Source organism: Cibotium barometz, chromosome 2, assembly GCF_041138505.1.
Source record: "Cibotium barometz isolate CiBa-2024 chromosome 2, ASM4113850v1, whole genome shotgun sequence".
Classification (NCBI taxonomy): domain Eukaryota; kingdom Viridiplantae; phylum Streptophyta; class Polypodiopsida; order Cyatheales; family Cibotiaceae; genus Cibotium; species Cibotium barometz.
Genome location: NC_141047.1, coordinates 11,323,730 through 11,351,575, shown reverse-complemented (window position 1 = coordinate 11,351,575; position 27,846 = coordinate 11,323,730). Strand labels below are relative to the sequence as shown.

The 27,846-nt window shown below is 45.8% G+C and overlaps 1 protein-coding gene across 1 annotated transcript in view; it reads right to left on the bottom strand.

Annotated features, from left to right (window-relative positions):
- Positions 1 to 1,286: 1,286 nt before the first annotated feature.
- The window catches only part of LOC147640638 (protein IWS1 homolog 1-like), a 49,512-nt gene continuing 22,952 nt past the window's right edge, over positions 1,287 to 27,846 (bottom strand). The window contains exons 6-11 of the mRNA XM_086813774.1: positions 2,694 to 2,756; positions 2,523 to 2,600; positions 2,342 to 2,433; positions 2,142 to 2,213; positions 1,831 to 1,984; positions 1,287 to 1,627 (exon numbers count right to left, since the gene is read on the bottom strand). Coding sequence (XP_086669900.1) covers positions 1,529 to 1,627; positions 1,831 to 1,984; positions 2,142 to 2,213; positions 2,342 to 2,433; positions 2,523 to 2,600; positions 2,694 to 2,756 — 558 coding nt within the window. The 3' untranslated portion in view covers positions 1,287 to 1,528. The remainder of the gene's footprint in view (positions 1,628 to 1,830; positions 1,985 to 2,141; positions 2,214 to 2,341; positions 2,434 to 2,522; positions 2,601 to 2,693; positions 2,757 to 27,846) is intronic.

Below are 27,846 nucleotides of genomic sequence, written 5' to 3'. Positions count from 1 at the left end.
GGAAAAAGGTGATCTCTGTGGCCTCAAGGGATGCATAAGGATCATGCCACTCGTACTCGCCAGGGTCCCACTGTAAGCCGGGCCAAGGGGCGCGCTGCATATGCCCATATGCGCCAATCCGAGAGCACATCTGCAGGGTCTGGGTCAATATGCCACTTCCGAGAAGCGGCGGCCACTACCCGTATCCTCTGAAAGGTGCACTCTGCAACCAAAGGTGACTCCACCTCCACTCTCTGAAGTCTGCCCTCATCTTGAATCTCATAGTAGAGGCAACTGCCATCCTCAGTGCAAGCTCTGACAGCAATCAGGATCTCCAACTGTGTAAAGGCTCCCATCCACCGTGGGGCCACTAGCTCGAGAGGCGTCAACCACTCCTCTCCCCCAGGAGTCTCAGCAACATTGCCTTTGGGATTGCCCGAAGGCTCAGCAGATTTGGCAACGGATTCTCCGCATCTTCGCTATAGACACGACATCGACCCGGATCATCACTTGGGATACTGTCGCTTGGGCCACCGAGGCTAGAGTGGTCAGGACTTACGAGGAGGATGGGGGAGGACTTGTCCTTCAGGTCTCCCACCATCATATTGCAATAGTACCAGTCACAGCCCCACCAGCAAGTGTCTGGAGACCAGGCTCATGTCAACGATGGGAAATTTGCAGTAGCATAGTAGCCTGGCACATCTGGCGTGCTAGATGTAGCGAGGCCATCGAGGGTACCCACACTCCGCCGGCTAAGACGATGCATCAGGAGCATATGGCTCGATATAATTCACACCCTCCACGGTCAATGGGGAAAGCTGCAAGAGGGTTCTGACCGCACGCGGAACCGGTGGGAAGCCTTCTTGAGACTTTGGAGGCCTGGCCCTTTCTTCACAGATAGAGGTGGTGACCCCATTTGGCATTACAGACCATATGTATGGTGGTTCCACAACCCCCCCCCCCCCCCCTCCTCCCCTTCCCCTTGTATGAGATAGCCTTCTCCTCACAGAGCGGCCAGCCGGAGGAGAAGCATCTCTTTCCCTTTGATCATTTGCCTCCCGCCCTTATATAAGGTGAGGTGAGGTGAGGCTGTATTTAGCCCGTCGTGGTTGTACTTAGCCCTTTGCGGCTGTTTTTCTTTAACTAATTGAAGGATCTTTTCCCCAGAAAAAAAAATATTAGAGCATTTAAATCTTAACCACAGATAAAGATATGTGGAGAACTTGATTCAAAACCACGCCAACATCCTGTAGTGTGGACAACTATAATACTACAAGTAGCATATAGACATTCCCCCACACTGCAAAAGAAAAAAGAGCAACGCTTTATTGACAGCCAATGCCAAGTTTAGGGCTTCACAATTTGGCAAAGACTTGGCGCCCCAAAATGAACAGGATCAGTTCATGATCTTTTGCACACAATGAGGCATAAGCCTTTTCAGTATTATTTGTGATAGCTGCCGACACACTGTCGAAGAAGCTATTCTCAGGGTGAAATTATCCACTTCATCCTGAGTTGTTGGTGGCAAATTGCAGCTCCACATTGGAGATTAGAAGAACTTTACCATGCCCCGGCCTTCTACACTTACCTTAGCTGCCTGCAGTTTCTTCTTCTTGGGAGCCTTCAGTTGTTGGAGCTTCTTGTTCATCTGTAGTTCAAGAAACCAACTCTCAGCCCAAATAAAAGGTTATTTACATACTTGGAACCAAAACAGAAAGTTTGCAAAAGCCTACATGAACAACAAGCTCTTGTTAAAATCCCCCCTCTACAAAACCTTTTACCTACTGAAGCTCTGCATGCAAGGGTCTTAAGACGCTTTCTTCAAAACCAGGTAACAACGTAGAAATGAACCTTCATTCGCCGCTCATCTAGCCTTTCATGTTTTGCACGTGCTCTGATCTCATCAGGATCAACTTTCGAAAGTGGACGAACGACAAAGTCCAGCGGGAGGGCTTCAGGTCTTGATGCATGTAATCTGTAGCCAGGCTGGCCTGGTTTTGGATCCCTGCAGAGCCAAAAAAACAGATTTTAAGCATCCACACACACTAGCTGCTGACTCAACTCCCTCTTACATCACGTACATGCAACCAGATGTACACACAGATTAGAAGCCATATTAAGACGATGAAGCTTGACAAATGAAGTTAAAACAATCCACATACTGTGAGTTATCTATGAGATCCAAATCATCTCCTCCTCTTGAATCAAATCTTGCAGTTGATTTCATTGCAGGCCTGCACCATTCATCATCAACACATGGTTCACAAGTGTGATGTTATGAGAATGCTTCTTTTAAGAAAACCCAATCAGCCTGCATCGTATTTCAGACCATGTACTCTACAAACCAAGATCTAAATGTTACTTTTTAACAGGGGGCCTTGGTGGTGGTGGTCTTTCATCGTCATAGTTGCGCAGATCTTCATAACGAGTGCTTTTTTGAAATATGGGGCGACTCTGATTACATGAAAACCATGTCAGCATTCTGAATTTTCTTTTGTGCACAAAAGGGTCCAAAAAAAGTACTGGATTAGCCTAAACCTTACCCATTTATCCACCAAGTCCCTGGCCAGTTTCCGGTTCGCTGCACCCTCCTCTTCAGACTTTGATAAAAACATAATGACCTGGGTCATCCACACTAGATATCAAGCTTCTTTCTCCAAAAGTTGAAATCAGTTTGTACATATCTTGCAAGAGCAGGGCAGAAAAGTTTAAACCTTTCCGAGTCCACTCTTCTTGAGTTGCTCTCTCCTCTCAAAGAGCTCCACATCAATTGGCAACTGTCAAGCATCCAAAGAAGAAAACGATCAGAAGACTCTTTGCATGTATTTTCTGTTCAGGAATGCAAAGCATGTGTTTTCTGTTCAGGAATGCAATAGAATCAAATAAGCCAAATTATACAAATTTCATGCTGGAAAAAAAAATACATCACAGCACAAAAGGCAGAAGCACAAAGCTTGAAAGCAAGTATCAGGACCTGAAGCTAACAAGAAAGAGGCAGACGAAGCTTGCTGATATGACGCAAGAAGAAACACATGCATGCAGGCACTGGTATGTATGGACAACTGCCGAACTGAGCACCTTGAGTGCCTACGGATTCCCGAATTGAAAAAAGATAGCCTTTGGTTTATCTTTGAAAACAAAGGAGAATTGGGCCTAGAAAGCAGCTGGAGATTGGGCCACAACTGCAAGGATTCTCGCCACAACTGCGAGGATTCTCGCTGCAAAGTGAGGCAGGTAAATAACAGCAGAAGAAACATCAGATCTGACACCAAGCATAAGCCTTTTTTGCACTTTGATTTGAGAAAGAACAAAGAAAATCTGCACACTTCACTCAAACACAGCAATTACCTAACTAACTGTATTACATATTGCTGGATATGCTGTTCTACAAACAGATACAGAAGTGTGCATACTTGAACATGAAGCATACAGAAAAACCTAGACCTAGCACCACTACCTTAGGATGTATGACAAACCCCAAAACAGTGCACTCTTATATTGCCGGAAGGCTGGTATAGGCTGCACAAGTTCCCCTATGGCTAGTCAGACCAGGTCCACCTGCTGTCAAATCCCGGTCAGCCAATTGGGCTACCCAAGTTGTCTATCTACCTGTAATGATATAGGCCACTCAGAACATCAGTCCAATGCCCATTTTTGTGCCTGCAAATAGCTAAGTCCCATGTGCAGCTCGGATTCCCTCCATCAGAGTCTGTATAGCCTCCTCAAAGGCTCCACAGGTCATCGCGCTTCCCAGCCTCCTTCAAGAGGGGCCGAATCCCGATTCTGCAACGCATAAGTACTTAGGTCTCTTCGGACAGTGCTTCATTTGCAGACAGATGGGACACCACATGTCACCGAAGCATCAAAATACAAGTTGCTAACATGCACCCCCCCCCCCCCCCCTCTCCCCAAAAAAAAAAAAAAAGGTGACGTGGCAATGGTGATGTGACAAGATAGCAGGGCAAGCCCACCTTACAGGCTTGGAATGATGCGACTAGCTTTTGGAAAGCAAAAGATTAAAAGCTTTTTAAATACTAAAAAGAGAAGCTTTTATTATTAAAAAGATACTTTTTAGGCTATAAGTGAGTTTTAAAGCGCTTTTCTCAAGTGCTTTTGGGCAAGAACTATAAATTCAGCTATCCTCTCATGCGGTGCTTTTCGCATTTTCTTCAAGAAATGGGAAGCACTCACCACCAAGAAGAGGATCAAGCCACCAAAAGTGGAAAGCAAACCCAAGAAGACCCAAGAACCCAATGGTCAGAGAAATTATGACCAATTTGGATGAGAATTTTTGAGCAGCCATCTAAGAAGATCGAGCAAATGAAGAAAGGGGATGAGCAACCAACAAAGGAGGATGCGGCTAAAAATCAAGAGTCTTCATCAAAGAGACCTCCCTCAAAGAGATCACGCAGTCCACATTCTCATGGAAGAAACACGAGCCATTCCAAATCAGCCCACTCTCATCGTGGGAAAAGCCGACATAGTCAAAAAAGGTCCAACAGCCCATCCTCTTCATCAAGCTTTTTATCTTCCTCTTCTTCTTCTTCTTCTTCTTCTTCTTCTTCTTCTTCTTACCCTTCTTCCCCTTCTAGATCACCCTCTCCATGGCATGGAAAGAAAGGGAAGAAAGGTAAGCGCAGAGATAAAGAGTTCAAAGGAGGAGGACGGACGGTGCGGTTTACACCATAAGATGGAGCTTATGGCTACACATAAAGCCCTCACTTTTATCCACCAATTTGATATTGCTTTTGGTTCCAAAAACTATTCGGAGTCATCCAAGGTTCGCATGGCTAGTTTACATCTTACGAAGACAGCCAATGCATGGTAGGGTGCACTCATGGTTGAAGGAACATCTCCCAAAAATGGAAGGACTTCAAGAAGCAGTTTTATGACCAATTTTTACCTAAGAAGTTTAAAGATGATGTGCACCTTGCATGGGAAAGATTGCAGATGGACTCTCAAGATTACTCCTTTTAAAGAGATTTCTGAGAAGCCTAAGTTAAGAAAGTATCAGACCGGTTTGCATGACAGCATTCAGATTTGTGAATGTTTGCCCAAAGGATACCATCCAAGATTTGATGCATTTAGCTTCAGTTGCTGGCAAGGTCTACATGATAAACGAACCAAAGAAAAAGACAAGTATTGGAGATCAAAAGTCTTTGGTACTTGAGAAGCGTGAGAACTCCAAGAATAGGTTTCTGCCTATGAAACCGATGGGTATTCCAAACTCCTACAAAGTAAAGCATAAGTTGACCAATGAGGAAATAGAGGTCTACCGCAAGGAAGGGAAATGCTTTAGATGCGGCAAAGAGGGACACACGTCAGCCCAACGTCCGGATCGTCCTAAGGGACCTAGAGAGCAAGTAAAGTCCAAGGAAAAGTCTAAGCCAGTGGTTGGTGGGATTCCCATTGTATTGGGAAACACTTCACAACCAGAGGCTAGAGAGTTATACCTCTCTTGGAGTAAAGTGCAGAGCAAGAGCAAGAGAGCAAGAGCAAGAGCGCAAGAGCAAGAGCAAGAGCAAGAGCAAGAGCAAGAGCATCAGCATCAGCATCAGCATCAGCATCAGCATCAGCATCAGCATCAGCATCAGCATCAGCATCAGCATCAGCATCAGCATCAGCATCAGCATCAGCATCAGCATCAGCATCAGCATCAGCATCAGCATCAGCATCAGCATCAGCATCAGCATCAGCATCAGCATCAGCATCAGCATCAGCATCAGCATCAGCATCAGCATCAGCATCAGCATCAGCATCAGCATCAGCATCAGCATCAGCATCAGCATCAGCATCAGCATCAGCATCAGCATCAGCATCAGCATCAGCATCAGCATCAGCATCAGCATCAGCATCAGCATCAGCATCAGCATCAGCATCAGCATCAGCATCAGCATCAGCATCAGCATCAGCATCAGCATCAGCATCAGCATCAGCATCAGCATCAGAACATGAGGCTAGAGAGTTACGCCTCTCTTGGAGTAAAGAGCGTCAGCGTCAGCGTCAGCGTCAGCGTCAGCGTCAGCGTCAGCGTCAGCGTCAGCGTCAGCGTCAGCGTCAGCGTCAGCGTGGATGACCAATTGACAGCCAGCAAGTGTTAGAAGTCATCTCTCGTCTATACATATACACCAAGGCCTCTGTTGTGGGTGTGCCCGCCCGTATTAGGTGTTTTCTCATTTTTCCCCACTCTCCATATTTTTCCCCATTTTTCCCTATTTTTCCATGGGTTGGGTGGCTGCCCTATTATGGCAACATGTCCCAATACCTGGCCGACTGCATGGATTCACCCTCTGGAGTAGGCCGACTGATGTTATCTGGTCGTGGACCTCTCAGATGCTGGCCGACTGGTGTTGAGTGCAATCGGGTGCCTGTCGGCTGCCCCTTCTACTGGCCGACTGCTCTCTTGGGGCCATATAAAATGGCCCCATTGCCCCCATGCCATTGTATCATTTTTCCGAGATTCTTTTGTGTATATAGAGCAGAGTTATACGCCTCTCTCTCTCTCTCTCTCTCTCTCTCTCTCTCTCTCTCTCCATTGCTGTATTTTTCTGCACTTGCTCGTGTTCTCAAATTTTGTCATCATCTCCGCTGCATATTCTGACATGGTATCAGAGCCCTAGGCTCTTGATAGATCTTGGGAATTTTGTGAGCAAGAGGGGGACTGTTGCGTTGCTGATTGGCGGACTGTTTTGGACTGTTTGGGAAGAGGAGAAGCAAGAGGAAGGCGGGCTGATTTGCTGGACAGCCACTTGCAGGTGTAAGTTCTTCTTTGTTCCCACCCACCCACCCTTTCAAATACATCCCCGCAATGGCAGATCTGCTTGAGATGGCTGAGAGACAGTGAAGATCCCGACACTCCCCACGTTCCCAGTGGACCGTCAATTGGACGGGAGTAACTACACCATATGGAAGGTTATGATGGAATCTATTCTGGAGTCATACGACCTTGCTGATTTCACTGTTGTTGGGTTTCCACGGCCGGAGGTAGAGGAAGGGAAGTTACCATCGATTCGTAAGGACTGGGAGGCACAAGCACAGTTGTGGGATCGTGTCAATGCCAGGGGCCGTTCATTCATCTTCCTGAACTGCACACCGTAGGTAATCAATCATATAAAGCATATAACACTGGCCAAAGGTATATGACAGCATTTGGCTTCTCTTTATAACAGCATTTGGCTTCTCTTTATAACAGGGTATCACCCATGAAGAGGATTTCCTTGGAAGTATAGATGCGGGTTATGAACCTTGCAAAGTCATCGGCGATGCGGGAGCACATAAACAAGCTGTAGGCTCTTCAGCAGGAAGTTCTTCAAGCTAGGAAGGAGATATCATCGGCCATAACGTTGTTGTCGCATTTGCCCTCTCAGTCCTCAGCATTCTACTCGTCTTTGATTACCACTGGCAGGCTCAGCACCATCACGTGGGAGGAGCTTGTGCCCATGGTCTTGGACCAGGAGGAAAGATTCTCGAATCCTCCACAGGGCAGAGGTTCGGAGGCCTTAACTGGCCAACGGTCGAAAGGCCGTAACAAGGGCAAAGGGAAGGCTTCATTGGAGAAGTCTTCTCAGAAGAAGTCCGACTCAGGCCGCGAGAAACTGAAGGCAGAGAGGACCTGTAATGATTGTGGCGAGAAAGGCCACTATTGGAGGCCGTGTCCCAAGTGGAATTGTCACCAGCTTGGACATTTCCCAGTCTGAAAGGGGTTTGGTGGACTCCAAGATGTTTAAATATTTGGAAAGTACAAGCTTTGGGAATGGGGGATTATCCTAGAATACAAAGGACCACACTCCTAAAATTTAGGAGAGTTGCTATTTTTGGCCCGACTCCAATGGAAATTCTATTCGCGTCATTACATCTCGAATTGAGCAGATACCAAGAGTTGGCAAAGTGCCTATGACAGAATGTCTACCAGTTGGGATATTTTTAGAGATAAAGTTTATGGAAGGACCCATCTCTTAGATTGAGACATGTGGCAAGGAGGTGGACCAAAGTGAGACAAGTGGCCTGACACTTGTTAGAAAATGGATCAAAGTGAGACAAGTGGCCTCATACTTGTCACTTCAGCTATTGTGTGGCTCTCCACTTGTCATCGTAGCCTTCTCTTGCCATTTTAGCTCATGGGAGACCCAAATCTATAAATTGGAGCCCTCTCTCTTCATTAATGGAGGCTCTCTTGCTGCACACTAGCCTCTACCACCGTTACAGGCTGCCCTAATGATGGCTACTCTCTTTCTCTCTCTCTTGAAGGCTGCCCATGAAGAATACCAGCTGTTGGGGACTGTTTTGGAGGCTTCCATCGCGAAGAAATACTGAAGGCAAGGGTATTTAATCATTTATTATGATTTCTAGCCATTGTACTGGTTGCACCAGCATTTGTACTTGCTGTGCCTGCTGTACCAACCACTGTACCGGCTGTACCAGCCACCGTACCGGCTGTACCAGCCACTGTACTTGCTGTACTAGTCATTGTACTTGTTGTACCAACATTTGTACTTGATGTACCTGCTGTATCAGCCATCGTACCGACTGTACCAGCCATTGTACCTGTTGTACCGGCTGAATGGAGAGTTGTACTTGCTGTACCAGCTCTATTGCATGAAGACCCGTGGTTTTTGGGGAAGAATCAGTACCCACACGGAGGTATATGGATTATATTGTTGGCTCGGCATTTCTACAACCTATGTTCCGGCTGGTTGCCTCGTGTTGGGCTGTGTTATGGCATTTGTATATGGATAATCCGGCATCTCCCATTGTTGGGGTAAAGGCACTATGCCCACCCTTATAGTGTGTACAATCCCATAAGTTATAGTACATAGTACACTTAGTACTTTTAATGTACTAAGTGCACTATGTGTACTAGTGCAATATACATGTGTGATAGGGGAGTCACACACTCAACTTGGTGAGTTGACTTATCCCCACAACTCTCTCTCTCTCTCTCTCTCTCTCTCTCTCCCTTGTTTCTCTGTGTATGTCTCCCACATGAACTCTAACCCTAATTAACTCTCCCATTCAACTGGTATCAGAGCCTGCATGTACTGTACGGACCTGCGTGCTGCATCAGAACTGGTCGCCTGTGTGTGCTAAGTGGGCAGAATCTCTTGTAGGTGCTAAAGCACATGTGAAGCTGCCCTGTGCAGAACAGGGCAAACCAAGTCGTAGGCAGTGTGACAGTTGCAGCAGCGCTCGCAGCAGGTGAGGAGCTAAACGCCGCCAGCAATACGTCGACTAGGTGTCAGCGCTGGGCAGCAATACGTGAGCGTTGTACCTGGATTCGAGTTCACGTCAACAGCAGCGCTGGCCCTGGGCAAGTTCGGCGACGTGCGACGGGTAGCCCGGCAACCTACTCACGCGCACCACCACCACGCGACTGGCCTTCCTCTCACGAGTCGGCGTGTTCTTTAGGAGCTCGCTTGTAGGCGTGTTCGCCTGATGTATTGACGCCCGCCTGCCTAGTGGATAGCACTACACGCGACTGGCCTTCCTTTGCTCGCCAGTCCTATTCTGGTCAAGGTCTGCTCGCACTGGGCCAGTGCTTGCGGGTGGCTAATCACCCGACGGAGCTGCTCCTTGTTCACACCAGGCGGAGGCGGCGAAGGCAGCAATATGTGAACGCAGCGGAAGCGTGTAGAAGCGCTAACCAGTAGGCGAAGGCAAACTGCGGAGCTGCCACATAGTGCGGTACACCTGCACGAACCCCAGCCAGCAGCGTAGGCTGCTCAGCCAACTAGGCGCAGCCAGCCATCCGTACACGCACAGCAACGAGCAGGGCCATCGGCATCAGATTTCTGCAGCAGCACCAAATTCATCATCCCTTTTTTTCTGCAACGAAAAATTCAAAAATTTACGAGGTACATGCTTCAATTTTTTTTTTGGATTTGCAATTGAGCAGATACAATCATCAATTGAGCAGGTACAGGTGCCGAATTGCTCAATTTCTAAGCAAAATTGGCAAAATTGGGTGACATTGGTCACAATCAGGATCAATTTGCAGGAAATTGGATGTCAAAATTTGGGGCTTTTGATGTATTTGTGCAATTGGGCATTCATACATGCTGTATGATGTGAGAAATCGCATATTCGGGCAAAATTGCAGCAAATTGCAGTGCAAATCAAGGGGCTTTTGTGCCGATTGGATTGATTTGCATGCAGGCACTCGTATTTGATGCTTTGGGCAATGTGTTGATGCCTGTCAAGCACTCAATGTGCCTGTAAATCAAGGGGCTTTCATGTATTGGATGTATATGTGGCCAGGGGGAAGAACACTCTGGATGCCTTCATGTGCGTCAATGTACCATGTATGATCAGAAATTGATCTTAAATCAAGGGGCTTTTCAAGATTTTATGCTTGTTGACCTTGGCAAAGCAACAGGCAAGACTTTTATGCCTTGAATCCTCAGAAATCAGCTTGCAGTCAAGGGGCTTTTGCCCAATTTCTGTTCGGGACTGTTGTATGCAGTGATAGGGACTGTAAAAGTATGATTTTCACTCATTTGGACAGCCAGGAGAGCATTTATTGCTACTGTACCTGTTGGTACAGATTTGGTACAGCTTTGTACAAGTTTTGGCATGGCTGCACATTGATTTGAGTGAGTAAAAATCTCAATTTCAGCTGCTGTACTTGCCGGTACAGGTTTGGTACATCATTGGTGAGCACTTGGTACTGTTGTACAGTACTTTGGAAGGGCAACAGAGCACATTTAAGGTGCTGTCCTAAATCTGCAGCAACCAGATTTTGGTGATTTCATCACATACAGTGGGAGAAAAGTTGCATTTGTGCTTCCGCAGTGGGAGATAAAGCTTGGGAGAACAACTGTGAGCACTGTGTGCGCTTTTGGTGCAGTGTTTGCACATTTTGCAGGGAGTCAGGCATTGACAGGTTGCATATTGCTATGGCAACCACAGGTGAGAGCTCTTCATTGCTTCACATCAAGAAGCTTGAAGGCTCACATAACTATGATATTTGGCAAACCCAGTGCTATAATGTGTTGCTCCAGAAGAAGCAGCACAAGCCTATCAAAGAAAGGGGTGTAAAGCCCGCTTCTCTTCCTGCTGAAGAGTGGGAAGATATGGATGAGCTGGCAAGATCTACTATCATGTTGTCTGTGTCAGACTCTTTACTTTTCAGCATTCGTGAAGAGAAGACAGCTTGGGGAATGTGGCAGAGATTGCAGGACTTGTATGCCCAGCAAAGTGCCTCAAGCAAAGTGTATTGGTTGAAGAAACTCATAGGTCTTCAGATGAAGGAAGGGGCGTCTATGGCAGCCCATCTAAATGAGTTTAATGGTATTGTCAGCCAAGTTATAAATCAAAAGTTGGCAATGGACGATGAGTTCAAAGCCACTTTTCTCTTATGCACTTTGCCAGAGAGTTGGGACACATTCAGGACAGCCACTAGCAATTCGAATGCTATGCTGTCATATGCAGATGTTGAGGGTGCTCTTCTTCAAGAAGAGATGAACAGGAAAAACAACTCTGCTGGAAAGTCCAATGCAATGAATGCACGTGGGAGATCCCAGCAAAGGGGTAAAAGCCAAGAAAGGGGAAGGAGCAAGTCTCGCTCCAAAAAGGACTTGGAATGCCATTATTGTGGCAAGAAGGGACACATCAAAAAGCAATGCTACAAATGGAAAAATGATCAAAAGGAAAAGGGAAAAGGCAAAGACAAAGACAAAGATGAAGCCAAAGATGTAAAGCCAAAGGGCAAAAGTGGAGTCAAGATTGAAGAAATCAATGTGTCACATGCAGATGACAGTGAGGATGAGGTCCTATTTACGTCTTCACTTGATGCCCAATCACTTCTTACAGAAGATGGTCATGGTATGCACTCATGGATCATTGATTCAAGTGCCTCCTTTCATGTCACAGGTTGCAGAGACTTGTTTGTCAGGTATACTGCTGGCAATGAAGGAGTAGTTTATTTGGGTGATAACCATGCATGCAAGATTCTTGGCAGAGGTGATGTGAGGCTTGTGTTTTCAGATGGCTCACAGCTTATGCTCCAGGATGTCAGGCATGTGCCTGAGATCAAGAAGAACCTGCTTTCTACTGGACAACTTGATGATGCTGATTATGTTACCACATTTGGTCGTGGAAAGTGGAAGATTAGTAAGGGCTCACTGGTTGTTGCAAGAGGCTCTAAGGTGGACACTCTTTACTTCATGCATGCTGGTGTTTGTCACCATGCTAATGTAAATGCAACCGAGCTGCCGGAAATCTCTATGTGGCATAGCCAGTTGGGACACATGAGTGTCAAAGGAATGGAGCAACTGTCTCGTTTGGGTTACTTGCCTTCTCTAAAGTTTTCAAGTTTTCAGTTTTGTGAGCATTGTATATATGGTAGGCAACTACAGTGCCCCCACAAGAAAGCTCTTGGACAGAAAGATGCTCAGTTAGAGCTTGTGCATACAGATGTATGTGAGATGCCTCAGCTTTCTTTGGGAGGGGCAAAATATTTTGTGTCTTTTATTGATGATGCCACACGCAAGGTGTGGGTTTATCCTCTTCGTTTGAAGAGTGATACATTCTCAGTGTTTCAGAAGTTTGTTGCTCATGTTGAGAATCAAACTGGCAAAACACTGAAGGCTTTGCGTTCCGACAATGGTGGAGAGTATATGTCCTAACAATTTCAGGACTTTTGTGATGCTAAAGGCATCAAGAGGGAGCTCTCTACTCCTTATGATCCTCCACAAAACGGGACAGCAGAGAGGATGAACAGGACCATTCAGGAGAAGGTCCGTTCTATGTTGTCACATGCTACGTTACCTCATGGTTTTTGGGCTGAAGCTGTTATGACAGCCGTTCATCTTATAAACAGGTCACCTAACACAAGGCTTGGTGGGAAAGTGCCAGAGGAAGTATGGACAGGGAAGCCTCCGTCCTACAAGCACTTGAGAGTGTTTGGTTGCGTTGCGTACGTGCACATACGCAGGGAAATATGAACCAAAATTGATCCCAAGTCTCACAAATGCATATTCCTAGGATATGGTGACAAAGGTGCAATGGGGTATAGACTTTGGGATCCAGTGAATAGAAAGATTATACGCAGCAATGATGTCATTTTTGATGAAACATGCATGTATAAGGAGCCTGCAAGGCAACAGGAGCCTGGCAAAGTCATCTTTGATGATGATGGACATCATGGACAACAACCAAGGGCTGTAAATCAGCCATTACAGCATCAAAACCAGCCCTTAAATGGTGCTGAAAATGGTCCAAATGGACAGCCACAGATGGCGGAAGATATCCCTATGGATATCCCACAGTTAGAGGAGATACTGGGCATGATCTTTCAACCTTATGGCATGGAACAGGAACCACCAATAGGTGATATGCAGGCTGGACAGCAACCTGCAAATGATGGTCATTGGGTACGGAGGTCCACAAGACCCTCCAGAATCCCTGACAGGTTTGTTCCAGGGGTTGACTACTTGATGCTCACTGACTGTGCGGAGCTCTCATGTTATAAGGAGGCTTTACAGAGGACAGACAAGGCTCTTTGGGAGCGTGCTATGAAGTCAGAGATGGATTCTTCGCACAAAAATGGAACATGGAAGTTGGTGCATTTGCCTACAGGCAAGAAGGTTTTGCCATGCCAGTGGGTTTACAGGCTCAAAGTTGCACCTGATGCAAAGCCAAGATACAAAGCCAGGTTAGTGGCTAAGGGCTTCAAGCAGGAATATGGTGTGAACTCTGATGAGATCTTCTCTCCAGTGGTCAAAATGACCACACTTAGAGCTGTATTAGCTTTGGTTGCACATGATGATCTGGATTTGATTCAGATGGATGTGAAGACTACTTTTCTTCACGGTGATCTCCATGAGGAGATATATATGCAACAGCCAGAGGGTTATGCAGTAAATGGAAAGGAGAAGCTTGTATGCAAGCTGAAAAAGAGTCTTTATGGGCTCAAACAAGCACCAAGAGAATGGTATCATAAATTTGATACATTCATGAAATCCGAGAAATTCAGGAGAAGTGACATAGATCACTGCTTATACACCAAGAAAGCTTTGGATGACAGTCTATTGATCCTCATCTTGTATGTTGATGATATGTTGATTGCCGGGAAATCTCGTAAGGAGATGGATGCCTTGAAGCAGAGGCTGCATCAAACCTTTGATATGAAGGATTTGGGTGATGCAAATCACATCTTGGGTATGTAGATACTTCGGGACAGAAATCAGCATGTGTTGTATTTGTCTCAGAAGGAATACATTAGCAGAGTTTTGCAGAGGTTCAATATGGACGGGGGGAAGAAGACTAGTACTCCTTTGCCTCCATATGTGAAACTCAGTGCTATGGACAGCCCACAGTGCCATCCAGTTGGCAAAGAACCCTGTCTTTCATGCAAAGACGAAGCATGTGGATGTGAAGTATCACTTCATCAGAGAGGTGATAGAGAACAAGCAAATTCAGCTTGTTAAGATTCACGGCTGATCTGTTGACAAAGAGTTTGCCTCCGGAGCGGTTTGCTCATTGCAGACACTTGATGGGCATTGGATGAGGCCAGTTTCAGCCTTGATATGGCCTTGTAAAATTATCATGTACATGCTGATTTTTTCGTTTCCTTCATTTAAGGGCACTTTGCCTTTAAGTGGGAGGTTGTTGGGGTAAAGGCACTATGCCCACCCTTATAGTGTGTACAATCCCATAAGTTATAGTACATAGTACACTTAGTACTTTTAATGTACTAAGTGCACTATGTGTACTAGTGCAATATACATGTGTGATAGGGGAGTCACACACTCAACTTGGTGAGTTGACTTATCCCCACAACTCTCTCTCTCTCTCTCTCTCTCTCTCTCTCTCCCTTGTTTCTCTGTGTATGTCTCCCACATGAACTCTAACCCTAATTAACTCTCCCATTCACCCATGGGGAGAGTAAGGCCCTCAAAGCTTGTACATGATATTATTCTCCTTGGGTAATAAAATACTCCAAGGGTGGGGTCGGCCCATTCCGGCCTCTATGCGGTGTCACGTGTGCAAGCTCCATTTTCAGCATTTGTGGATGTTTTGTCCAGCTTTTATGTTTTATGCAAAGTGATGATGGATATGTGTTAAGGCTGTGGCCATGTTTAAGTGTTTTAATATGCATTGATGGTATCAACGAGTGTGTCAAAGGCCCTAGTCCCCCGGGCACCCGCCGCGAGTTTCAGGAACACCGAGAAGGGTGAAGAATCCTCAGTAGCAATCGTGAAGACTCTAGCATTTGTACACCTAGAGGTGATGGACATCGATGTTTCATTTTCTTCGGGCAAGGAGGAGGTTGGAGGACTCGCCGCTACGGATACTCGGGAGTGGATTCTAGACAGTGGTGCTTCCACGCACATGACTCCTTCCCGTTCAGATTTACAAGATCTCTGCAGGTATTCTGATCACATTCTTACTGGGGATACATCCACTATCCCAGTTCACAGTAAGGGCAGGTTGGAGATAGTTCCCAATGGCAGAGGGGGAAAGCATTCCTCCCAGGTGCGGGTGCTGTATGTTCCATCACTTGGTTTTCATCTGTTGTGAGTGCATCAGGTTTGCAAGACTAGCGTACAAGTGGAGTTTGATGAGCATTTTGTTGCTCTCCAGGACAAGGCAACAAGCCAAGTAGTTTGGGAAGGCGGAGTGGAGAATGGAGTTTACAAACTTTCAGCACTCTCTCTCCCAAGTCCTCAGTTTTGTGATGAGTGGCAGTCCGGTAATGGCCACTTAAGTGTGGATACGCTGCAGGTGCAGGCTTTCCAGGACCAGATGGAGGATAGCTTGCCAGTTGATGGCAGCGGTTGGCAGGAACTTACTCGTACAGATGTTGGTAGTTCTTGTGTTTGTCAGTCGGAGGAAACTTTACAGGTAACTTATGCTCTAATGTCTCGTAGTATTCGAAACAGACATTCCTGTAGATGAGGAAGTTCTTTCCACGGGGACCTCTTGGAAAGCCAGGCAGGTGACAGTTGATTACTTGCAGAGAAGGAGGTGGATGTTGCACATTCTCCAAGCTTTGTGGTTCCGGATTCAGAGGGGGTTGGTTACAGGTTTCCGAAGGCCTTGAGTGGTCTTCCGCAGGTTTCCAGGACTTGGCATCCCACCGTAAGAGTTGTTGATCCTTGTGAGCAGTATGGTGCCTCTCTGACTTGGAAGCAGAATGGTTCATTGATTTGGTTGGTGTATTACCAGATTGGACGAGAGCTTCTTGATGAGGCTGTTGAGCTCATGTTTGCAGATGGCTCTTTGGGAGGCAAGATTGCGTATCCTGTGGTTTCTACAGTATGCAAAGGATCTTGGACTCTTTTACACAGAAGGGGGATTGATGGATGGAGTCCGACTCCACGGCTGGAGTGACTCAGATTGGGGAGGAGATCCAGACATGAGGAGATCTACTTTAAGTGACAGTTTTACCCTCGGCTCGGGAGCAATTTTATGGAGCAGTAAGAGGCAGCTATCTCTTGCCTTGTCGACAGAGGCAAAGTACCGGGCTGCTTGTGGTGCTGCTTGCGAGGTGGTGAAGTTGCAGAGGTTACTTGGCAGGATTAGGTTTCCACTGGTGGAATCCTTGGTCATCCAGAGTCGACGGAGGACAGTGCGGTGGACCTCTTCACGAAGTCGCTATCTCAGGCATTGCTCCAACGGCACTCCAGCTCCTTGGGGATGGTTCCAAGGCTAGGAGCTGAGAGGGGGCTATACATATACACTAGGGCCTCTGTTGTAGGTGTGCCCACCCATATTAGGCATTTTCTCATTTTTCCCCACTCTCCATATTTTTCAACATTTTTCCATGGCTTGGGTGGCTGCCCCGTGATGGCAGCATGTCCCAGTAGTAGCGGGCCGACTGCATGGGTTCACCATTTAGAGCAGGCCGACTGATGTTATATGGTCGTGGACCTCTCAGATGCTGGCCGACTTCATTCTGCTAGCCGACTGGTGTTGAGTGCAGTCGGGTGCCTGTCGGCTGCCCCTTCTACTGGCCGACTGCTCTCTTGGGGCCATATAAAATGGCCCCATTGCCCCCATGCCATTGTATCATTTTTCCGAGATTCTTTTGTGTATATAGAGCAGAGTTATACGCCTCTCTCTCTCTCTCTCTCTCTCTCTCTCTCTCTCTCTCTCCATTGCTGTATTTTTCTGCACTTGCTCGTGTGTTCTCAGATTTTGTCATCATCTCCGCTGCATATTCTGACAGCAAGGCTGTCCTTCAACAGTCGACAGCTAGTAGGACATCTAGGCAACAAGCAGCCAGGCGCCTGTGAGTCAGCTAGCAATCTGAGCAAGCATTACAGTCAACGCAGCATTTATAAAAGAATTTTATGAATATTCCAGGTCTAGCAAATAGGTCGACTGCACTCAAGTGACCGACCAACACCTTCAACGTGTATATAAGCATAAAACCATCATTTGAATTCATCATTAAGCATAATAAAACATCATTCACATCTAGAAGTCAATAGAAGAAGGCCAAAGGTCACCCCTTTTGGGCTAGACCAACAGTCTTTGCAGATGTACAGACATTCAGTCACCTTTTAGTACCATATAATACAAGAAGCGATCAAATCTTTAGACCACATAGGAAGTATACAAGCACTTTCTTTGATGACATCATTATGTTTTCCAAGACCGAAGAGGAACACAAAAATCATTTAGCTAAGGTAATTTCAAGAGTTGCAGGAGCACAAGTTGTTTATCAATGGAAAGAAGAGTGAGTTTTTGTTAGAAGAAATACATTACTTTGGACATATAGTGTCTAAGGAAGGAGTGCAAATGGACCTAGTAAAGCTTGAGGCCATCACGAATTGGCCAGAATTAAAATCCATACATGAGGTGCGCAGTTTCTTGGGGTTATGCTCCTATTAGGAGGTTCATTAGAGACTTTGCCACTATTGCCGCTATATTGCATGATCTAACCAAGAAGAAAGTAGTGTTCAAATGGGATGAGCATCATAGACATGCCTTCAACCCACTCAAGGAGAAGCTTACTACTGGACCAATATTGGTCATTCCGGACATAAGGAAACCTTTTGTGGTGGAATGGAATGCAAGTGGGGATTTTATACAAGCACTTTTGCAACAAGAAAAGCATGTGGTTGCCTTTGAAAGCCGAACATTGCAACATGGCAAGAAACACTTCCATGTTTATGAGAAAGAACTTCTAGCCATGATTCATGCCCTTACTTCATGGAAGCATTATTTGCTTGGGGCTGATTTCATGGTGACGACAGATCATCAAAGTTTGAGATATTTTTTGACTCAAACTAAGCTTTCTGAGAAGCATACGAGGTGGGCAAACTTTTTGTCCATGTTTCATTTCAGATTAAACATACACCTACAAAGAAGAATGTGGTTGCAGATGCTCTATCTAGGAGACCACAGGTACATTCAGTGACCATTGAGAGTTGGATTCCATGAGAGATCACTATGTGCATGATGAGGACTTTGGTGGGATTATGTGAAAGCAGACACTTAATCACTATTCCTTGAAAGAGGGATATTTGATGATGGATACACGATTATGCATTACCAAGGATTTAAGGTAAAAAGTGATTGAGGAGTCACATGCACCACCTTATGCAGGGCATAGAGGTATTTCTTCTACTACGCAGGTATTGGAACAGTACTTCTATTGGCCTAGCATGAGAAAGGATATTGACAAGTATGTATCCGAGTGCTTGACTTGTCAAAAGGTCAAGTATAAACGTCAAAAGACTCCAAGACTACTTATGCCTCTACTCGTGCCCGACAGGCCATAGGAAAGTATAGCAATGGACTTCATTTTTAACTTGCCAAAGTCAAAGTTTGAGAATGATGGTATTCCGACCATTGTGGAAAGGTTCAGTAAGCAACAAGCTCATTTCATTCTAGTAAGGAAGACCATCAAGGCAGACCACATGGCAAGGATTTTTCCGACACGTGTTCCAACATCATGGAATGCCCAAGTCTATTGTTGGTGATCAAGATCGCAGGACACCCAGTTTGTTTTGGAGGGCATTGTTTGATAATAAGGGGACGAAATTGGATTTTTCTTCCTCATATCATCCACGCAAGAGTGAGATCGCAAATTCAGCCATATTGGATTTGTTAAAGTGCTATGTGGAAGAACTAAAAACGTGGAAGAACTAAAAACGGCGTGGGAGAAGTATCTTCCACTAGTATAGTTTGCCTACAGCAAAACAGTGCATAGTTCCGCAAGAAAGGCACCATCTGTAACGGGAGGCGGACGCGTGTATTGGAATCGTATAAATGTGAACAAGATTCTGAGCACTTAACACTTGAGCATTACAACCACAAAGCTGAAAATGACAGTACACCACATAAAGGGGCCGATGATAGGCTGACCCCCCCCCTTTAGGTTATATTACCAAAAGAGTCTGCAAAGTACAAGATTACGGGTGCCTGGGGATTCACCACCACCCTGCACCTGATTCTTCCAAATACATTATGAATGAATACATTTCAAACAAGAGAATCTGCAGGTACATCCGTCTTACACACAGGTACATCCGCCCTGCACAAGCCTCTTCACATGTACATCCGCCCTGCACAAGAGTATCACAATCCTCACAGGTACTCCGCCCTGCACAAAATGTAAATGGATCTTTAGGCCCTGTTGCCACGCGAGAAACTGATCCAGAAACCTGTGTTCTCCGCGAGCAAGTGTCCCCAATGCTTGCCCTAAGCACCTGCTATACCAAGAATCCTTGAGACACATCCATGCTCACATATTCCATTGCTGTCCGACCTGTTTTGTGCAATAACCAGTCCAAAACAGCAACTTTCTGTCGCGAGAAATCCACCTGTAAAGGGTCCTACAGCCCTGTGGAGGTCCCTAGAGCTGTCCTGTACTGTCCAAGTTGACTTTGGACACCTGTAACCAGCCCAAAACTCGCAATAACCAGAAATTGCAGGTCTGAAATTTACCAACCAGTCCTTTAGAAGAGTGTGGGGATCGTTGTCCAAGCTTGTGTGAGTCCGGGAAGCAAGCAACCAGCCCTGTAGCAACTCCCAAAGCTCCAACCAGCTCTCCAATATGTAGAATAATGAATAAAACAGCCCAAAAGGGCCTCTTGAGGGAGGCGCCTTTTTCAGGTGCCACCTCAGGGGCCTGGTGGGTACACATGCTGGTTGACATGTGTCCCCATAAGGTGTCCAGGTAGGTGTCCAGCCCATAGTGCTCCATTTGTCCTGTTTCTATAAGTTTAGGTCCAACCAAATGGGAAATGGCCATAAGCTGTCCGGACTTCATTAATTTTGGTCCAACCAAATGCGAACGCATTATAAGTTGTCTGGCCACTTATTAATGAGTGTGGACCTGCAAACCAATAAACCTTAGTAGTAAATGAAGTAAGCTGTAAATTGAGTGTGGACGCACTTACCACCTGCAAAACCCATAAGCCCACAGTTTTAGGCCCAAACATGAGTGCACACACGTGTCCACAAGGTGCTTGGGCGTCCCCGGTCCCTCGGACTTCACAAGCCAAAATAACAAGCATTGTCCTGGCAGCAAGACAATGTCACACAAAGTAAAATAAAGTTATGGCATGCATCATTTATGCATTGTGCACATGTAAACTTGGAGAACCACCTATCATCATTCTTGTACTTGAAAATATTCCGCCTGCCATCATAACACACCATGTGTGCATGGCCGGAATCCACACGGGCACCGCCCGAAAGTCCACAAATGTCCTGCTATGTCCTTGGACTCATATGCATCCACTCATATGATCCATACACATGCCCAGGTATAATACATACATGCATCCGCATGTTTCTAGGCCTGACACGCATCCGCATGTCCCTAGAATATAGGGGTTTGTGACATCCCCCCGGCTTCTAATCAATTGACCGCAACTGAAAAGCCTCCAGATAGGCCTTCAAAAGATCTGGGTAATCCTCGAAGTAGGCCTCATCCATCCATTTCGCATCCAAAGCTGAATAATTCTTGAACTTCACAAGGTACCTACGAACAAGTTTGCCTCCCGCAAGCTTTCGTTCCTTGTGAAAAACAATCTGTTCAGGTTGAAGAATCTCTTCCAGCTCATCCACCTCGGGTGGGTCTTCCAAAACCGGCTCAAAAGGTGTCGGTCCCACATAAGGCCTCAATAGGCTCACATGAAAAGCATTATGCATGTTCCAATGATCTGGGAGTACAAGCCGAAATGCAACATCATTGATCTTCTCCAAGATCTGAAAAGGTCCATAGTACCTGTTGGAAAGCTTAGGGTACTTTCCCTCTTTCCTTGGCCTCTTCCGAAGGCGTGCCTTTTCAAATTTCAGCAAGACCCAATCACCTTGTTTAAATTGTACATCCCTTCTATGCTTATCTGCTGCCTTTTTATTCTTGGTTTGAGACCTCTCTATGGCTGTCCGTACCTGTGCAAATGCAGTATCCAAGTCTCTGACATACTCATCTGCTGCAAAAATCTCCTCCTTTGTACGAAGGATGGGTGGTAGTACCACCTTGCCATAGATAATCTCAAAGGGCGCCTTGCCCGTAGAAGTATGTACTGTATTGTTGTAGGCAAACTCCACAAGTGGTAAATACTTCTCCCAATCCGATTTGCGGTCGGATACATAAGATTTCAGCAAGTCGAGGACGGCTGAATTTGCTATTTCACTTTGCCCATCTGCCTGTGGATGGTAAGCTGATGAGAAATTCAGCTTTGTACCCATGTTGTCAAACAATGCGCGCCAAAATAAGCTTGTGGTTCTAGGATCTCTATCCCCCACAATAGATTTAGGCATGCCATGGTGTTTGAATATCTGTGCCAAAAACATCCTAGCCATATGATCTGGCTTTATTGTCTTGCGCACGGGAATGAAATGTGCCTGCTTGCTAAACCTGTCAATGATGGTCCAAATAGCATCATTTCCCTGTGGCGTCCTTGGCAAATCCATAATGAAATCCATAGCAATGCTTTTCCATGGTTCATTTGGTATAGGCAAAGGCTGAAGCAATCCAGGTGCTTTATGTCGGTCAAACTTGACCTTTTGACATACCATACATTCACGTACATATGCTTCAATATCTTTGCGAATATCTGGCCAAAAGAAATACCTCTCCAAAGCTTGTGCTGTGGCCAAAATGCCTCTATGACCTGCATATGGAGGAGCATGGCACTCATCCATAACCTTATGGCGAAGGTTCTTTCTCATAAACCTGAAAGTGAAGCTCTGCATGTTGCAAGCGTCTGCTCTCATAGGCAATGGCATGTCCTTCTTGGTTCAAAACAACCCCTATGCAGTCCCCACATGCATGACATTCCACCACAAAAGGTTTGTGCAAATCCAGAATAATGAGTACCGGTCCCGAGATGATTGCACTCTTCAACTTTTGAAAGGCATCCCTCTCTTCTTGTGTCCATTTAAAGATTGCTTTCTTCTTCGTTAACTCATGTAACGGAGCGGCAATGAAAGCAAAATGCTTGACGAACCTCCTGTAGTAAGCACATAAACCAAGGAAGCTCCTCACTTCATGGACTGATTTCAGCTCTGGCCATTCTTGCATGGCTTGTATCTTTGCGGGATCCATGCGCACACCATCCTTTGATACAATGTGACCAAGATAGTGAATCTCTGGGAGGAAGAATTCACTCTTTTTTGCATTTATGTAGAGCTGATTTTCCTTAAGCTCTTTAAACACAATAGCCAGGTGCTCACGATGTTGGGCTTCATTCTTTGAGAATACAATAATGTCATCAAAGAATATACCCGTGAACTTTCTATGCTTTCTGAACACCCTATCCATCATCCTGTTGAAGGTAGCGGGTGCATTTGTAAGGCCAAAAGGCACCACCAAAAACTCATAAAGACCAAAGGCTGTCCTAAATGCAGTCTTGTGTACATCTTGAGGTGCCACTCTCACTTGATGATACCCACTCTTGAGGTCTATTCGGCTGAAACGTGCCGAACCTTCAAGCTTGTCCAAGATGTCATCAATGCGTGGAATCGGAAACCGATTCTTGATCGTTATCTTATTGAGGGCACGGTAATCAACACACATCCTGTAAGTACCATCCTTCTTTTGAACAAGAAGTACCGGCGAGCAATATGGCGAGGAACTAGGCCGAATCAAACCCTTTTCCAAAAGTTCATTCACCTGTGCCATAATCTCTTCTTGTTGACTAGCACTCACCCTGTATGGTGGCCTATTAGGTGGAGAGCTACCGGGAATTAGATCTATGCAATGATCTTTCGGCCTCTCGGGTGGCAACCTTGCTGGCAAAGCATTCGCAAAACAATCTTTGAACTCATTCAAAAAGTTAAGCTTGTCTTGATCTAATGTACTAACATCAACACTAGAATGTTCAATCGTATCACGTACAAAAGCCAAGTAAGAACAAGCTGATTTCTTTATTGCCTTATTAATTTGTACATGGCTTACAAGAGGTATGGTACTTCCAGTAGTACCAGCATCTATAGAGTGCTCACGCCCTCTATGTACAAAGCTGATTTTCTTCTCTTTCCTGAAAGTTTTCAAATTTTACATCCTTGTCACCGGACTTGAACTCTCGAGGCTTCTTCCTTCTATATGCATCCCTATGTACATCCTGTTCATCTACATGATGATGATGCCGCGATGAAGATTCACGATCCCTCTTCGTTCTCTCTTGAGCCACACTCTCCAAATGAGTGGAAAGCTCAACACAAGAACGGATATGTCTTCTTGGAGCAAAGCGGGAATGAGTAGAGGATCCCTCATCCTTACTCTTCTCTTGACCTGCCTCAAGCCTAGCATCAGGGACTCTTGTCCTTTCAGCATTTGGCACTTGCTGTGCTCTTCCTGCTTGTTGTGCACCATGTGCACCACCACGGGCAGCCATGAGGGGTGGCTTCTTGAAAGCCAAACTACCATCTGCTTCGGTGTATACATCACCCTTAACCATTAGGTATGCAAGTGCAAGCTCTCGGGGTTTCTCAACATCCATTTCCTTTGCAATTGCTTCAAAAGTAATTTCATGGACCGAAGCCTTTGCCTTCGCAGCCAACACCCTTTGTACATCCGGGTCATTTTTCAATGACCTAAGCTCTTCGGTTTCAGCCCTATAGCGTCGCACTTGACGCCTCAAAGATTCCAAATCAGAATGCATAGTGTCATGAGTACCTGCATCTCCATAGACATCATTCCCTGCAGCATCTCTTGCATCCCTTGTACCATGAAATTCACGGTCCTGTGTGTTCTCCACACTGTCAGAAATGTGGCTGTCCATGACACTCAAATCAGGTCACCAGTTATGATTCCAAGCCTCAGACCGTTTTCCAATGAGAGGAAAAATTGAGCTCTGATACCAATGTAACGGGAGGCGGACGCGTGTATTGGAATCGTATAAATGTGAACAAGATTCTGAGCACTTAACACTTGAGCATTACAACCACAAAGCTGAAAATGACAGTACACCACATAAAGGGGCCGATGATAGGCTGACTCCCCCCCCCCCCCCCCCCCCCCCTCTTTAGGTTATATTACCAAAAGAGTCTGCAAAGTACAAGATTACGGGTGCCTGGGGATTCACCACCAGCCTGCACCTGATTCTTCCAAATACATTATGAATGAATACATTTCAAACAAGAGAATCTGTAGGTACATCCGTCTTACACACAGGTACATCTGCCCTGCACAAGCCTCTTCACAGGTACATCCGCCCTGCACAAGAGTATCACAATCCTCACAGGTACTCCGCCCTGCACAAGATGTAAATGGATCTTTAGGCCCTGTTTCCACGCGAGAAACTGATCCAGAAACCTGTGTTCTCCGCGAGCAAGTGTCCCCAATGCTTGCCCTAAGCACCTGCTATACCGAGAATCCTTGAGACACATCCATGCTCACATATTCCATTGCTGTCCGGCCTGTTTTGTGCAATAACCAGTCCAAAACAGCAACTTTCTGTCGCGAGAAATCCACCTGTAAAGGGTCCTACAGCCCTGTGGAGGTCCCTAGAGCTGTCCTGTACTGTCCAAGTTGACTTTGGACACCTGTAACCAGCCCAAAACTCGCAATAACCAGAAATTGCAGGTCTGAAATTTACCAACCAGTCCTTTAGAAGAGTGTGGGGATCGTTGTCCAAGCTTGTGTGAGTCCGGGAAGCAAGCAACCAGCCCTGTAGCAACTCCCAAAGCTCCAACCAGCTCTCCAATATGTAGAATAATGAATAAAACAGCCCAAAAGGGCCTCTTGAGGGAGGCGCCTTTTTCAGGTGCCACCTCAGGGGCCTGGTGGGTACACATGCTGGTTGACATGTGTCCCCATAAGGTGTCCAGGTAGGTGTCCAGCCCATAGTGCTCCATTTGTCCTGTTTCTATAAGTTTAGGTCCAACCAAATGGGAAATGGCCATAAGCTGTCCGGACTTCATTAATTTTGGTCCAACCAAATGCGAACGCATTATAAGTTGTCCGGCCACTTATTAATGAGTGTGGACCTGCAAACCAATAAACCTTAGTAGTAAATGAAGTAAGCTGTAAATTGAGTGTGGACGCACTTACCACCTGCAAAACCCATAAGCCCACAGTTTTAGGCCCAAACAGGAGTGCACACACGTGTCCACAAGGTGCCCAGGCGTCCCCGGTCCCTCGAACTTCACAAGCCAAAATAACAAGCATTGTCCTGGCAGCAAGACAATGTCACACAAAGTAAAATAAAGTTATGGCATGCATCATTTATGCATTGTGCACATGTGAACTTGGAGAACCACCTATCATCATTCTTGTACTTGAAAATATTCCGCCTGCCATCATAACACACCATGTGTGCATGGCCGGAATCCACACGGGCACCGCCCGAAAGTCCACAAATGTCTTGCCATGTCCTTGGACTCATATGCATCCACTCATATGATCCATACACATGCCCAGGTATAATACATACATGCATCCGCATGTTTCTAGGCCTGACACGCATCCGCATGTCCCTAGAATATAGGGGTTTGTGACACCATCCGAGGTTGTTGATGACAAAGTTGTACTAACACCACTTTTAAGGACTCAAGATGAGATCTTTGTAGCAGATGAGTATGACAGAGATCTGGATACGGCTTTTGCACACGTGCGGACAGCCATAGAGAGGTCAAGGGCTAAGCAGAAAAAGGTTGTGGATTAGCATAAAAAGGAGGTGGAGTACAAGGAAGGTGATTGGGTATTGTTGAAGTTTGAGAAAGCAAGGCTTCGAAAGAAGAAGGGCAAAGAGAAGGTTCATCCTAAGTTGTCCACGAGGTACTATGGACCTTTCCAAATATTGGAGAAGATCAATGATGTGGCTTTCAAACTACCATTGCCCGATCATTGGAGGATTCACAATGCTTTTCATGTGAGCCTCCTAAGAGACTATAAGGGTCCCGAACCTTTGGAGCCAGTGAACGAGGATCCACCGGAATTTGAAGAGCTAGAGGAAGTTCTTCAACCAAAGCAGATTGTTTTTCATAAGGAAAGAAGAGAATTGCATGGCAAGGTTACTAGAAAATACCTTGTCAAGTTTAAGAATTATTCGGCTATGGATGCCAAGTGGATGGATGAGAACTTCTTTGCGGAGTATCCACAAGTTTTACAAGCATAAGCTTTTCAGTTGAGGACAACCGATTAGTTGCTCAACATATACCTCCTCTAAATCTCCGTTCAGAACAGCACATTTAACATCCATCTAAAAGACAGGCCATCCAAAATGAACAGCCAAGGTTAAAACAATCCGAATAGTAGTATACCTGACTGTAGGTGCAAACATCTCATCAAAGTCCTCGCCAGCTTTTTGAGCATAACCACAAGCAACTAGGCGAGCTTTGTACCTATCCAAAGTACCATTAGAATGAAACCTGACTTTGAAAATCCATTTGACACCGATGAGCTTCCGATGTAATGGGCGTGAAACTAACTCCCAAGTTTTGTTGGGCTCAATAGAAGACATCTCTACTTCCATAGCCTGTCGCCACTACGGCAAAGCAAGGGCCTCCTTAGGAATCTCGGGCTCATCAATATCCTATAAGGTACTCATAACAGCATAATTCATGGTATGACCGGGAGAAGCAAGCCGAGAAGATCTCCGAGGTCCGGAAGACGAAGCAAATGCCTGAGCATGCAACTGGTTATCAGAAAGACCAGAGTCATGTAATAATTTCTGGACCCACGGGGGTGGACCAAACCTCCTCTCAAATCTGAAAGAAGAAGGTATTGCTGCCGAAATGGACGCATCCATGATAGCAGTGGATGAAGAAGAAGTAGCCAAATGTGGAGAAGATAATGGAGAGGCTGCAGATACTGATGGAGAAGATGCAAGAAGGCAATCCAGCTCTATGTAAGGGGCTGGACACAGCAGATACAGGGGCTGAAACAGAGGGCACAGCGGACTCAATTGGTGCTAGACACTGGAATCACTCTGGGAGAAGAAGCTATATTGGCTGGAAATGTGTCCAAAATCTGCTCAAAAGAAGACATGGAAGAAGAATCAAGTCCAAATAATGTTTCATTGAACCGAGCATCTCGAGATATGATAATATCCTCCACATCCGGATCCCAGAACAAGTATCCTTTGGATCTCGAGCTATAGCTTGTGAAAATCATCCTCTTGGACTTGGGAGCAAGTGTAGTCCGCTTCTTATCTGGGACATGAACAAAAGCAACACAACCAAAGACACGAAAATGTGATGCAGATGGCTTATGTCCAGAAAATGCCTCCTCCAGTGTCAACCCGTCAACCGCCTTCATGAGTGAGCGGTTTATGAGATAAACAGAAGTAGCCAAAGCTTCTCCCCAAAACGTAGGGGAAGACTAGAATGATGCAATAAAGATCTCGATTCTCACCATCTCCTTCACGGTGTGATTTTTCCTCTCAGCTACTCCATTCTGCTAAGGAGTATAAGGAATTGTTGTCTGCCGTTGAATACCTTTCGATGCAAGAAACT